Here is a 13,535-nt window from a genome sequence, read left to right as displayed (position 1 = left end):
AAACCAATTTTGATCTAAAAAGTTTTGGCCTTTGTCATTGTGTTATGGAGATATTGTGAATGATTATGGATGTCCCACCCCCCTCAGTTACTGTTGCTAGGTCGGACAAGCTTGACCATAAGAAACATCACAATGTATGTACAGTCCCGTACAGCTCCACCATAGTTTTATTAGATCTTTTTTTGGGAGTCAGGCAATAAAAGCTTCAAGAAGTCGACAGCAAGAACTACAGTGCACCCTGAAGTTTTATGAACACTATCCACTCCTAATGTAACGTTGCGAAACGTTATATGTTAGCTAGGTAGTTAGCTAGTGTTTGAGAAACATTAGCGAACCTAAGATGTGACTATACAATATGATGTGTCTGTGAGGATTGAGGCATCAATATAATGGTACTTTACCTCGTAATGTTACCTTCGAACAAACACAGGCGCTTGGTAGCCTAATGGTGTTGATGTTCAGCTGATGGTGAGGTCTACCTTTAACATTTTTAGCAACCACCGCACGGGAGGTTGAGAGGAGGGGTGTTCAGTTGGTTACAATCTGCAACCACACTGCTAGATGCCACTAAATCCTACACACTGGATCTTTAATAGCTCATATGCAAATACTTACAGTGTATATATGCATTATGTGCCATAGTAAAACCACCCTGAATGACTATGACACGAATATGAATAGGCATTACATGATTGTTTCAAGGATTTTGCTTTTAGGTTATATCATAGCTGAGATTGAGTCAAATATTAAAACCCAGCTCACCATGTTAGTAGTATTTTGGGCATGTGTGTTGCCCTGTAATTCAGCATGACCTATTTCTTCTGTTATGAAATGGATGCAGACTAGACTTTAAGAAAAGTGGACAATGCTTAGTATAGCTTTGTAAAAATGACTTGCCTACGGTGAACCCACTGTTAACTTGAAAGAATAAAAACAAACAACTGAAAATGCCATTATCGTAAGGAAATGATCTGGAAATTGATAAAATAAAAGCAAAACATTGTAACACTGGTGAGATTTAGATTTTTCTTTCTTTTCTCATCTCAATTTTCTCACCAGTGTTCATTTTAGTGTGACTTATGTGCTGCAGTATATCAGGACCATATGTCTATATCATTCTGTTTGCGTGTGTGTGTTCAGAGGGCTGAAGTATTGCTGAGGGTATGAGAGGTCAGCTGTGTCTCCTAGGCCTATACAGTAACAGGAGGTGACTAAAGGCTGCCTCAGCCCTCTGCGTCTGCCTGCCACGGTCACTTCAGCAGGCCAGTGTGTCAGTCTACTGGAGGGAAAGTGCAAACTAGACTGTCACTGCTGTCATCACAGAGTGACAGCATCACAGAACGTCCCGCAGACAGACGCCCAGGTGTGACGACTTTAAAAGAAGATATTACGCTGTGATGTCTTATAACATTAGGCCCACATCCGTCTATAGTGTGTTTAGTATAGACCAGGGGTGCCCATTTTCCCTTCAGGGGGCAAAACTGAAATGTAATGGTTGGCCATGGGCCAAAAGGAAATGCCTATTGTGTTGCTGAGGTATGAAATGGCACCAGGATCCTAATTTCCCCTTACTAGTGTAGTGCCTGTTCAAAATATGCTGTACAGTACATATTATCTGGTAATGTAAGGGGTTTACAGATTCAGTCTTAAGCCTCCTGAACTGCTCACAAACTTATCAGGGTCGTCCATTGATATCAAACATGTTTGAGCTGACAGTGCTGCCAAGCAACGGTAACCATTCTAGCCCTTGAGGCTAATGTTAGCCAGCATAATACTGTCTGTGACAGAAAATTAAAATCTCACCTCCAGTTCTCACTGAAGTATTGAAAACGTGTTGACTGTGACTCATCCAGACTAATTTATCGTTCTGCTTTTGTTTTTTGCTAATCTCCATTTTGTGTTGTAGCCCTTGAGGCTAACACTGGCTAGCATACTACTATTGACAGAAACTTAATGTCTCACCTCCACTTCTCACTGAGGAATAGAAAACACGCGTTGACCACGTCTCTCCACTCATCCACACTCGTTTAACCTTCTGATTTTCTCATTGAAACACGTTACAGCACGTTACATGCAGCAAGTTGTTGCACCACGCAAATCTCCATTTTGTTTATGTCTGCTTCCCCATGAGAGATGGGTTTAAGCAGTAATTCCAGCCTACAGCTGAGATCAAGCACTAAAAAATATGGTTCGATGATTTTTATAGAAAGTTAGCTAAATAGGGACTGCACATTTTTTAAATAGGAAATAATACAGTCTTTCTCTCACAAATGAAGGGTTGAGTTGATGAAACACACGCTGCTACAGCCTGACTCGATCTGGCAGCTTATGGTGGCTAATGTTAGCTAATGTTATCAACCCTGAGATAATGCTGTCTGTAAGGCTTACCTCTACTTGTGGGACTGTTAGACCATGTTTTGGCATTTACCATTATCCCATCCTTTTCACCTGCCACGATGGTTGCTTTTCAAGTAAAGCTACAGTATATAGTATTAATACCTCTTCTGAACAGGAAAGCCTGTTAGTATAATGTGCTATATTTGAGGCTGTAGTCTGTGCTGGAGTTGCATCAGGATCTGTGGGACGGTGCTCTTTTTGTCCAACTGGTTCATGAGTTTGTGTTTTGCCCTCTCTCGGTGAGTCATACAGCTTTTTTGGATTATGAAACAGATCGAACGTACAGAGCTGGGGGTTACTGTCTATTTATAGGTATGATCTCATATCCAACTTTTTAATCCTGCTCTTTATGCCCACATAGAACGCTGAGGCCTGCAATACACAGGGTGATGTAACAGGTTAGCGCAGGTTTAGATTGCCCTACTTCATGTGTTGATGATGATATATGACTGCTAATCTACCAGCTAGCATGAGCATCTGATCTCCGCAACGTTAAAGCTGTGGAAGCATTAATCAAAATGCTAAAGCCTGTATTCATTAAGAGGCCTCGAGTGTTGTGGGGGAGTAATCACTGAGCATCACTCTAAGTATTTAGATGTATTTATAGTACAGTGTTTGTTCATGTGTGTGTCTATGTGTATCTCCACATTTCTGTCACTGCATGAGTGTGTTTTGTGAATTCATGAGAGAAAACATGGAAAGAGACACATTTTATCATCATGTGTTTTTATTGGTAGACATATTTGCTTTCTGTCACAACACTGTCCACAGTTCACTGCTTCTGTTGCCTTTTTTGATGACCTTGCTCTCCACACACACACACAAACACACACACACTCAGTCTCACACACACAAGTTTTCATATTCAGACAAGGTCAGTAAATAAGGCAACATAAGATGACGAAAAACAAATATCATGGTCCTTCATTATGAGTGATGTAATGCATTAATTACGTCTCATTTGTTCTCGGCAATCACATTTACACTCCTCAAACTGATTAATGACAGGATGAACTCGCGACTCTATGAAATGAAAAATGTTACTAAGAAGTTCCAATCCTGTTTGCTGAGTTTGCATTCGACTACACAGTATATATTTCCAACATTTATGCGAAAACATCCTTTATAAAAACTAGCCTATTTATTAAATATAGAACAATCTCCAGGTAAGCACACAGGTTGCTGATTAATCTGCTGAGATTACATAACGTCCTTAAAAGCTTTCAGTGTGTCGCTGCTTCACGTAATACAGGCGTTGTCCCAGGCAATATGATAAATGGAGGACATATTATCTATTGATATGCAACTAAACTATTATGTATTATAAAGCTAAGAAATGAGGCCTTATTATCTCTCAGTGTACTCTGTTTGTACAGCACTCTTTGTTTAAAACAGTTTATATTTAATCATAAATAAACATAGACTCCTTCTATAAAACTATTTCCATTCATAAAACTCTCACCACGTACTTTTTTGGTTCTATTAACCAGTGAAGAGTTGCTCTACGCCTTTAAGCCGGCAGGATCAATCATGTGTTACTACGCAAAACGAGAAACCCTCCACACAGAGCAATGCAAAGATGTGATTGGCTGAAACCTGTGAATGGCCAACGTTAATGATTAACATTCATGTCACAACACTGCAGTTTCATTCAGTTGTTGGTTCCTCTTGGCTGGCGCTATGCCAGACTGTGCCACTTGAGGGCGCTCACATATAACCCAGATGTATGCCTTCAGTCCTCCAGTAATATGGGCTTATTTCATGAGGCACAATGTCAACATAAAAACACGGAGATGTCGTATAAAGGGATAATAATCTGCTCTAAAATGCAGTGCATTTAGCTCTGTCACGACTCGACAAATAAATTAATAAATTAAATACATTCAGAATAGCATATATAACACATTACCTGTTAGTATGAGAACAAACACAATTCCACACCAGAAACTCTGTGTTACAGTATGTCATTTTTCAAGCTAATTAATTATACAGTTAACCATTTCTCTAGTCAAATAGCAGCAACAAACCTCATGCCCTACGAGAGCTCACCTGATAAACCCTCCCTTCACGAAACTCTAAATAATACATTCCAGACAGCTGATGTGGACAAACAAACTGAATGTCAATGAAAAATGAACGGAAAATCACCGACATGCATCTAGCCCTCAGAATAAAAACTACTAAATTTTTAGTCTAATATATATACGTGTTTCCTTCTTCCTTGTCTCCTTTCCTTCAAGACACAAAAGCCTCATTCAAGCAGATGAACAAAGACAAGGAGAGACTCATTTATAAGCTTTTAGATGCATCTTTCGTAGTATACTGAAAGACCCTCTGTGAGGACATCAGGCCTTCTAGTAAAAAGCTGACCTAGATCTATACACAGTGCTTTGTTGTGACTACGACCATTTCTTAGTACTATTGTCATTAAAACACAATCTGAAATTGGAAAATGTGTAGCCACGTGCCTACAATATTGTCTGCAAGTTTGCTTTTTTTCCATACCTGACTAATCTAAATGAAAAAGAATAAAATCACAGATAATATCAGAAGCACAGGTCTATCCATGTATCGAGAATATAGTCAAACTAGACGACAACTATCATGCCATGATAATAGAAAACAGTCTAGATAGTCATGATAATATTTCCTCACTTCGTTATGTGGCTGGATACAGATTTATGTTCTCATATGATTTGATTGTCTAGAAACTAAATGTCAGACAGAGAGAGAGAGAGAAAGAGAGAGAGAGAGAGAGAGAGGCACCAGACTGTAAGGAAAGACGAGTAAAACAAACCAGTAAACAAATAAAGAAGTCTCTCTATAGAAATATAAACTCTAGGAATTGTCTGATAACTATGGAGTTGGTCAGCGCCTGATCAATGCACACAAATATAAAACGGCAGTCCTGGAACGAATCATTTGCTCTGATCTAGGATCAGCTTTAGCCTCCCTGCTTTCAAACATTTGCCACGACGCAGGAGAGGTAAAAATCAACCCCAGGTCAGCGTCTAAAAGCAACTAGTATACGAGTCTATAAAATGCGCATAAAAGAGAGAAGGCACAGAAACACAAACCCACCGTGGAGTGGGGCGGACTGACAGCAGCAGTTTTTCAGGAGCTAACTGGATGAAGCTGCAGGTCTTCTGGCAGCAGATGGGTTGCTAACAACTCGCGATGTCTGGAAAAGAGCAGAGATTTATATATTTGCTGTCATACTTTCATTTAGTTTGTTTCGGATCTGACTGAGTCCTACACCATTCTTCGCCTGGCCTGAAATTGGCCGGGAGCCCAACCGCAGACTTGGGTCAGTCACTAGCGCCAGAGTCACATTCGTTGGATGTCAAACTGAGAGGTGACTCAGTCGTGGTCCTGAACGCACCCCTGTAGACAAAAGTGGCTTCTTCACCGGATATTTTGCACAAGTGTCCCTGACCTGCACTGAGCACAAATAGCTGGTGTACTTTATGTCCCACAACAGAGCAGATCTACACTGCTCTCCTTCGAAGGGCGAAGCCACTTTATGCTACAGATGTGATGCCGTCTTTTTATTATTCACCTCATCCTATTTCATCACACCTGTCTTCTCCTGTGTTGTCTGATTTGCTGCCTTCGACCTGGCAGGTTCTGTCTTTTCACCAACAGGCTTGACCACAGTCACGTTTGCCGCCACAGCCCCTTTGGTCTCTTGCCTCTTCTCCTGTTTGTCCCCGGTCTTGCTGGTGCTACGTTGGTGGACTGGGTTTGTTGCTTTCACAATGATGGGTAGTTTCCCCGGAGGCAGACGCGGGTCTTCTCCAATGTTGACGGTGAGGTTGGTGTAGAGAGGCTCCAGCTCCCTGGAAAGGAGCTCGTAGGTCAGAGAGTTGAGGCCGTCAGAGCGCCAGTTGAGTCTGGTCCTTTTCAGAAGGTCAAATCTGTAAAGACGAATATAATGCAACAAGTTTGTGTTTGTTTCAGGGTCAAACTTGTTTGACATGGGAAAGGAAGAGTTTGACAAAATAGGAATGTATTTCACTTGCTTTCTTGTCAGGAGATGAGAAGATCCATACCATTCTCATGTTCATGCACTAGATTTGAGTCTACAGCCAAGAAACAGTTAGCTTAGCATAAATACTGGAGCTTCGCTCTGTCCTCTGTTCCAGCACATAAGGCCTACAAAACCACAACATGTCATTTTTACACTTAAGTACAGATTTTTGTTTCCTTTTTGGCTTTTGTACAGACTAAATAAAAGAAATATAATGTGTGATTTAGCAAAATCCGAAGGTTCTGGTGGGCGGGTTTTGTTAAAAGTGCAATATCTAAGAATTGGAGTACTGTTGAATTCATATTCAAAATATGAGGCAAATAATGGGCAACATATCACCAGAATAACTAACTGCTGCTAACTTTAGCTACCGTTAGGTAGCAGTCCAGACTGGAAGCTAGGAACACCGGGAGTTTATACAGCTAGCACAGGAGCATTGGACTGGGAAGAGCTGGGGCTAGCTGGTCAGCATGCTAATGTCTGTAGATATCTCTACAACACAATAAACAAACATCCTAATGTCACAACTGTCATTTCTTAACATTCTGTCGATAACTTTAAATAACTTGAATTATTGAATGTTTTCAACTAAAATTCTTACATATTGCACCTTTAACTGACAGAGCCAGGCTAGCAGTTTCCCCCCGTTTCCAGTCTTCATGCTAGGCTAAGCTAACAGACACATATGAGAGTGAGATTTCTCTTTTCATGTGATTCTCTGCAAGAAAGAAGCCTTCATCCCAAAATGTCGAATTATTCCTCTAACAACGCCACATGAATCCCTCTCCTTACAAGTTAATAAAGTGCTGCTGACACAGGGAACAAGGTCAGTCTTAATTAAGTTTGAGATATTTTCCCATGTGAATATGACTTGTGGCGCTACAGCTGATTTGCAGGAGCTTGTTTTTATAATCAAGAAGATCGTGCTGAACATCACTGACAAAGAAAAATTATGTGTTTTTTTAAATCTGAAAACAAATAAGCATGCCGCCTGAGGCAGGAGAAATTGTTGGCTCGACAGAACAAGCAGAGCAGAAATGTCAACCCAACACAAAACAGTATCGGCAAAATAAGAAACAACCATTACTGTAGAAACGTATCATGTGAAGGGCTGGGTGGGGACAAAAAGGGGAATACAACATCATTCTGATAATTATTTGATGTCTCCAATAATGGGAATGAAGCCGGATGTAAGTGTTTATATGACAATGTGAAAATCACTGTTTTATTGTTCAAAACTATCACCTAAGATTATATCAAAGGGGAAACATACCTACATAATTTCTGTGTGTGTGCGAGTGTGTCCATCTGTACCTGCGTGGGTTCTGCTCATTGCCTCTGTCTCCTTTATGCTTGATCATCTTGTAATGACCAATGGCCACTGGAGGGCGCATGATCTTCATGCCAGACAGACGTACTCTGGGTAGGCAGCACAAAACAGGGGTCAACAGGAACCGCAGATTCTCATTCACAGGAATTTAACTGGAAAACTAAATCTTCGAGTCAGCACAGTCTTACATCAACAAAGCCTAGCACTTTCTATGCTATTTTCTATAACCAAAAACAACAGCAACACTCTGTGCTGAGTACATCTAGCCTCTAGTTTAAAAGCAGAAAAGTAAAGAAAACGAACATTGAATTGTGGGAGATGTATGAGAATAACATACTCTTATGGGCTATAGGAGGTGGAAACACTGTGGTTCCCTTTTTCCATCTCTGCTGCTTCTGTACCACCCCAGATATCTAAGTATAGGCAGTTTATGATGTATTTGAGGATGTGAACAGCACGCACGAAAGGCAAAGTGTTCCAAAAACTAGAAGAAAAATACTACTTATACTTTTGCTTCATGCAATAATAAGCGAATGCTTTTCAATTGACATTTTATCGTACTATTCAGTTTCTATCATAATGAGTTAATGCTAACAAGCAGAGAGTGCAGAGAGAGGACCACAGCACAGAAATCTCATTAGCCTGAAAACTGCCTGAAAACGTGTAAGCACTCAGCCCAGCCCTGTGGTGGTACACACATTCACTCAAGTACTGTACTTAAAGGGTAACTCCACTAATTTGCTCTTGGGGACTTCTACTGCATAAGTGAAAAAAGTAGTATAAAGCCTTTTGTGGCTCCAGAGGAAGCTGCATTTAATCCAATAAATTGCCTCCAGTGATGTCACTCAGTAGCGAGGTTGGTTTGTGGGTAATGTAGGCTCCAGGTTTTAGGAATAAAAGATGATATCTCTGATATCTCTTCTGTATCGATATTGATAACTTGTTTTAAAACTGTCCATAATGAGTTCAACAGTGTTGCTTTTCATAACCTGGCGCCTTCATTACCCACAATGCAAGTGAGCCACTGATTGACCTCACTGGAGGCAATTTTTACATACGCAGCTTCCTCTGGAGCCACAAAAGACTTTATACTATTTTTTTCACATATGAAGTAGAACTCCCCAAGACCTTCGTATCCAGGACTTTCACTTGTGGGGGAGTGTTTTCAAAGTGTTGTTTTAGTACTTAGTACTTACTCAAGTGAAGGATCTAAATACTTCTTCCAGCACTGACCCAGCCCAAAACTGTGAGCTTAACAATGCAAACAAAGTACTCACTGAGCCCACTCCAAGAGACACACAGCAAAGCCAGAGCAGAGGGAGGGGATGTGAAGATGAAAGATGATGTGAGAACACATAAAACCAAAAGTCAAAGAAAAGGAGAACATGTGGTAACTAAACAGTAAATATGAGAAAAAAAGATGAATGAGTAACAGAAGAGGGTGAAAGAAAGTACAAGAAGCAGAGAGGCTGAAACACATGCATGTCGCTCTGAGGCTGAACATGTCAACACGCACAGTTTACAGATCACTCATGCAGGATGTGCATTCACCCTCCTCACCTGGCAGCAATGTCATCATCCTCTCCGCCCCAGCCCCAGTACTGGTTAGGGAAGCCGTTCATCTTCATGTACTGGTCTGGGGTCACTGCAGACACCCCACCAAAATACTGTGGGTACGGCAGCCTGGGAGGGTCACATCACCAATGTGCAATCTTGAAAATAATGTCTCAGCACAATACATTTATAAACGAGTCCATCCACGCACACATGCACCCCGTGCTTCTACCTGTATCTGAACTTGTCCATGGCCACAGACAGGTGTGTGGGGAACTGCTTGTGGCAGGTGTAGGTGTTGTGGTCGTTCTCAGGCAGCAGGTCGACATCATGCAGGAAGATGCAGCTCCAGTCTTCATCTCTGAGGGCCTCCCGCACGCCGACGTTCAGCAGCTTGGCTCGGTTAAAGGTACCGTTCCCCCACTGGAGAAACAGTCACACATATAACACACAGCTACACATGGACAAGTACAAAGCACTCGACTGTGATGCCAGCTTGTGATGATATTTTTTGTAATATTGTTATTTTAAATATCCAGTTAATTAGGGCTTCATGGTCAGACCGCAGGATGTGCGATGCAAAGTAAGACTTGCACAGCTCTAATTTTGCTCAACTAATCTACATGAGATGTCCGTCATTACATAATTTATTCCGGTTTAAGGGTTCTTGGCTGGGGTGTTTGTTGCCCATGAATGACGTGCATTGACATGAGGCCTGCTTTGGTTGTTGGATAAAATGCACTCTCCCACAAAATCACCTGCATCTTTCTGGAATGATAAAATCTTCCCATCGCTACCCGACTCGCTACTTCAGGCAGCAGCCGACAGTACACATGGCGTATTATTTGTTTGTTGAAATCTTATATCATATTAAATTATATTGCTTTGGGGACAATGAAATGGCTGGCTAGCTAGTCTTTTTCATAAACATACCGTCAGATTATATTCAACCATACACAGCGTTACTGATTTTCCATCTTGCTTCCATAACGTATTGTTAGCTTTCTGGCTAATAGCTGAGCCAAAGGCATGAGTTTCTCATGGAGGTCACCAGGGAAACAATTATGGGTGATACTAAACTAAAGTATCATAGTAACTGACACAATGGTTGTACTTTCGAGGCTTTAGAAGTGTTAGCTTAGTGGGCTATGCAATAATAATGTTAGCAGTATTTACTAAATACAGTCACTAACCTAGATTTGAATGAATGAAACGTGGACTTAATCACAAGTCACTCTCTGAAACAAGGATTAGCGACTTGTAACCATGTAAAACGCTGGTTCTGGATAAGTGACAGAGTGACACAATAATCAGGAATTAATGGTCTGGCCTCTGCGTCCACATTAATTCCTGATTAATGGACACCTTGTGAAGCACTATCCCTCACATGTAACACACCAGTATTTCACTCATAGATGTCCTGACCTGCTGTACTATATAGATGCTGTAGTGGATCTGCTGTCTTTGCAGGAAGGGATGGAGATGGTAGAGGAGGGCACGGAGGTGGGTCTGCCGGTTCCGGTACGGCACCACTATCGCTGTGTGGTGACGGGGTTCACAGTCTGGAGGCCGGTAGCGTCCACCTGGCATCACCAGCGGATTCCTCTGTCTGATCTCCTCCAGAGACAGAGGAGAGGAGAGGTGGACGGACACAGGTCCGACTGGAGGAGGGGAAAGGAAAAGACTGATATTGATTGTCTGGCTTTAGCACAATGCCACACTGTTGTGTTACATAAAACAGCACACACCCAGCAGCGGGGAGGGGATCTGGCAGTCTCTCAGCGGTGCTCCCGTGGCAGGGGGTCCAGTGCCAGAGTTGCGGGGCGGGGGAGGCGGAACTCCCAGATGACTGAGGTTGGTATAGACATCGTGAGGTCGAGAGTAATCAAACTCCGGCTCCGTGGAGTGCACCAGGACGGACACCAGGCCTCTGAAGCCCCCGAGGGAGAAGTAGAGAACAAAGGCGAACTGGAAGCCCACCAGCAAGGCTAGTGTGCACGGGGAGTCCAGAGAGCGGCCAAAGCACGCCATAATAAAGTAAAATTGAGTAAAATTCAACAAGGGGAGAAAGGATGGAGGGATGGGAGGAGAGCTGGATGAGGAGGGTGGAGGAAGAGGTGGGAAATGAGCAAGGAGAGGCAGAAGGAGAGGAGGGGAAGGAGGCAGCGCTGAGTGCAGGCTCAGGCGTGCAGGAGGCGGGCGTCCATCTGTAGGAACGGGTAGTAGTGGTGGTGAAGCTCAGACGGCACTGCCATCACCTCCTGACCTCACTGGGAAGCAAGGAAAAATATATATTTGGTTAATTACACTTATTGCTTCTTATTATTGTGCATCACGTCAGTCTTGATGTACCTGGATTTGCACGGGTTCTGATTAAAACCTCTTCTGGGCCAGGAGGGGCTCGCTCCACATCTCTCCTCCTCTTCCTCCTTTCATCATCAAGCTTTCTGTGATTTAAAAGAGGAGATGTGAATGAGTGGGAGCACAGCAGCAACACACCCGTGCTCAGCATTATCTTCCGTCAGCTAAAATAAGCTGGGGGAATGACAAGCAGCTACAAACGAATGTCATGTTTGCTTCTTTATTTAGAAGGGCTTATTTTCAGCTGTGACATTTCCATGGGGCGTGCATGGAAGATACGCTGATGCCTGCAGCTCAGTTAATCCAGCACCACAGTTAGCCTCAGTCCAAACAGTGACATGTTAAAGAAAAACCTGTGCAGCTGGATACATCACTGGGAAACTAGGGTTCGTGGCTGTCACACGATAGAGCAGAAAACAGCGCCGTGGTTATCAGGACAGCCTCCAGTTCAGGTGATTAGCCTATCAGCATTCATCGTTGGGCCTGTGCAGCCAGTGGTAGCATGCATTATTTACATTTATTCGACAGGACGCTGCAGGATTTCTCCTCTAGACCCCAAAGGTCGCTTATAAATCCGACGATTTTATTCTAGGCTGCACTGGAGCTCTGCAGCGCCAGCCGACTCACCAGCACATCCCCTGCGACGTTTCAAATCCAGCCCCCGGCTTCCTCTCACAGTCGACGGGCCGCCGCCGCCGCCGCCGCCACCACCGAGAAGGAGAAGATGGACCGACGGATACCGTTTTTTCTTCCTGATGCTGGTCGCTGTTCCTCCTCCTCCTCCTCCTCCTCCTCCTAATCTCTCATCCGAGGCGAAATCTCCCCGTGGCTGCTTAGAGAGCGCTGCAAACGCGTTCACACGCAAGAGCATCGCCGCATATCGGTCCAGTGTCAACACAGGCAAGTGCGCTCTGCCTCATCGCTGCTGTCTCACCGTGCCATTGGATCAGATGGAGCCGGGGCGCACGGCGGTGACGCGTCCAGCGGCACATTTGAAAAGCGGTGATTTTTGCCACCTATGGATGATAAATGCCGTTCATTCCTCTGAATGCAGCGCTAGTGTGGAAGTCATGGAAAAATCAGAGACACGGGACACTTTATTAACACTTTATTACTTTATTAAGTTAATTGATCGTCACTGATCTTAACTTTTGTTGTCTCATCTGCCTTGTCTGGTTTGATTTTCTTATTGTTAAGCACTTTGTAACTTTGTGAAGAAAAGTGTTATATTGGCCTTAATAAAGTTTATTTTAATTATTATTATTATTATTATTATTATTATTATTATAATGATAATAATAATAATAATAATAATAATAATAATAATAATAATACTTAAACCATTATTTTAACCCACAACTTCCAATTATCACCAAACCTGCTGGATAAGTAACTCCACATTATCTGTATTCTTTTATTCTTTATCATCATTAATAAATGCTAAGTTTACAGATAATTAGTAAACAGTTATTTGTTATGGAATGCTTTATAAACATTCATTAAGCAACTGATGTTTTTAAGACTTTGTAAATGGTTGAAAAATACTGTGTAGTTCACGTATGAAACATTATCCAGATGGCTGTAATGTTACAACCGATGTTTATAAACATTTATTAAGCATTCCATTGTCTGTAAACAGTGAAATAACTATTTAGTAAAGTTAAAACAACATTATGTAGAAATTGGCATTTTGTGCAGTTTGGCGCCCCCACAGTTTCTGTGTGCAACACCGCTGTTGTAAATACGAACCTCAGGTCTGTCTCATTACATTATAACAATGTTTTGTGTCTAAAACTTGTATCTTGAAGTAAACATGCATGTAACGCCGTGATCCTAGACACTGTACCATCAACATGATTCTGA

The 13,535-nt window shown here is 42.2% G+C and overlaps 1 protein-coding gene across 1 annotated transcript; it reads right to left on the bottom strand.

The window, feature by feature from the left end:
• Positions 1 to 3,112: 3,112 nt before the first annotated feature.
• On the bottom strand, positions 3,113 to 12,865 carry b4galt3 (UDP-Gal:betaGlcNAc beta 1,4- galactosyltransferase, polypeptide 3). Its single transcript, XM_084367557.1, has 8 exons — positions 12,300 to 12,865; positions 11,664 to 11,758; positions 11,060 to 11,581; positions 10,737 to 10,972; positions 9,544 to 9,734; positions 9,318 to 9,440; positions 7,742 to 7,846; positions 3,113 to 6,314 (listed from the first exon to the last, which is right to left on the bottom strand). The coding sequence occupies exons 3-8, from the start codon at positions 11,340 to 11,342 to the stop codon at positions 5,963 to 5,965; spliced, it is 1,290 nt and encodes a 429-aa protein (XP_084223683.1). The 5' UTR covers positions 11,343 to 11,581; positions 11,664 to 11,758; positions 12,300 to 12,865; the 3' UTR covers positions 3,113 to 5,962.
• Positions 12,866 to 13,535: the final 670 nt, after the last annotated feature.

The sequence above is a fragment of the Pagrus pagrus genome (genome assembly GCF_965226575.1).
Source record: "Pagrus pagrus genome assembly, chromosome: 11".
Taxonomy (NCBI): Eukaryota; Metazoa; Chordata; class Actinopteri; order Spariformes; family Sparidae; genus Pagrus; species Pagrus pagrus.
The sequence above is the reverse complement of the archived record's forward strand: the minus strand, read 5'-3'. Positions and strand labels throughout refer to the sequence as shown.

Excerpts from the sequence above, each read along its gene's own strand:
- b4galt3 (XM_084367557.1), bottom strand. The coding sequence starts at position 11,342 with ATGGCGTGCTTTGGCCGCTCTCTGGACTCCCCGTGCACACTAGCCTTG. Across the intron at positions 9,441-9,543 it reads ATGGACAAGTTCAGATACAG|GCTGCCGTACCCACAGTATT; the intron begins GTAGAAGCACGG and ends TGACCCTCCCAG. Across the intron at positions 7,847-9,317 it reads GATGATGACATTGCTGCCAG|AGTACGTCTGTCTGGCATGA; the intron begins GTGAGGAGGGTG and ends CTGCCTACCCAG.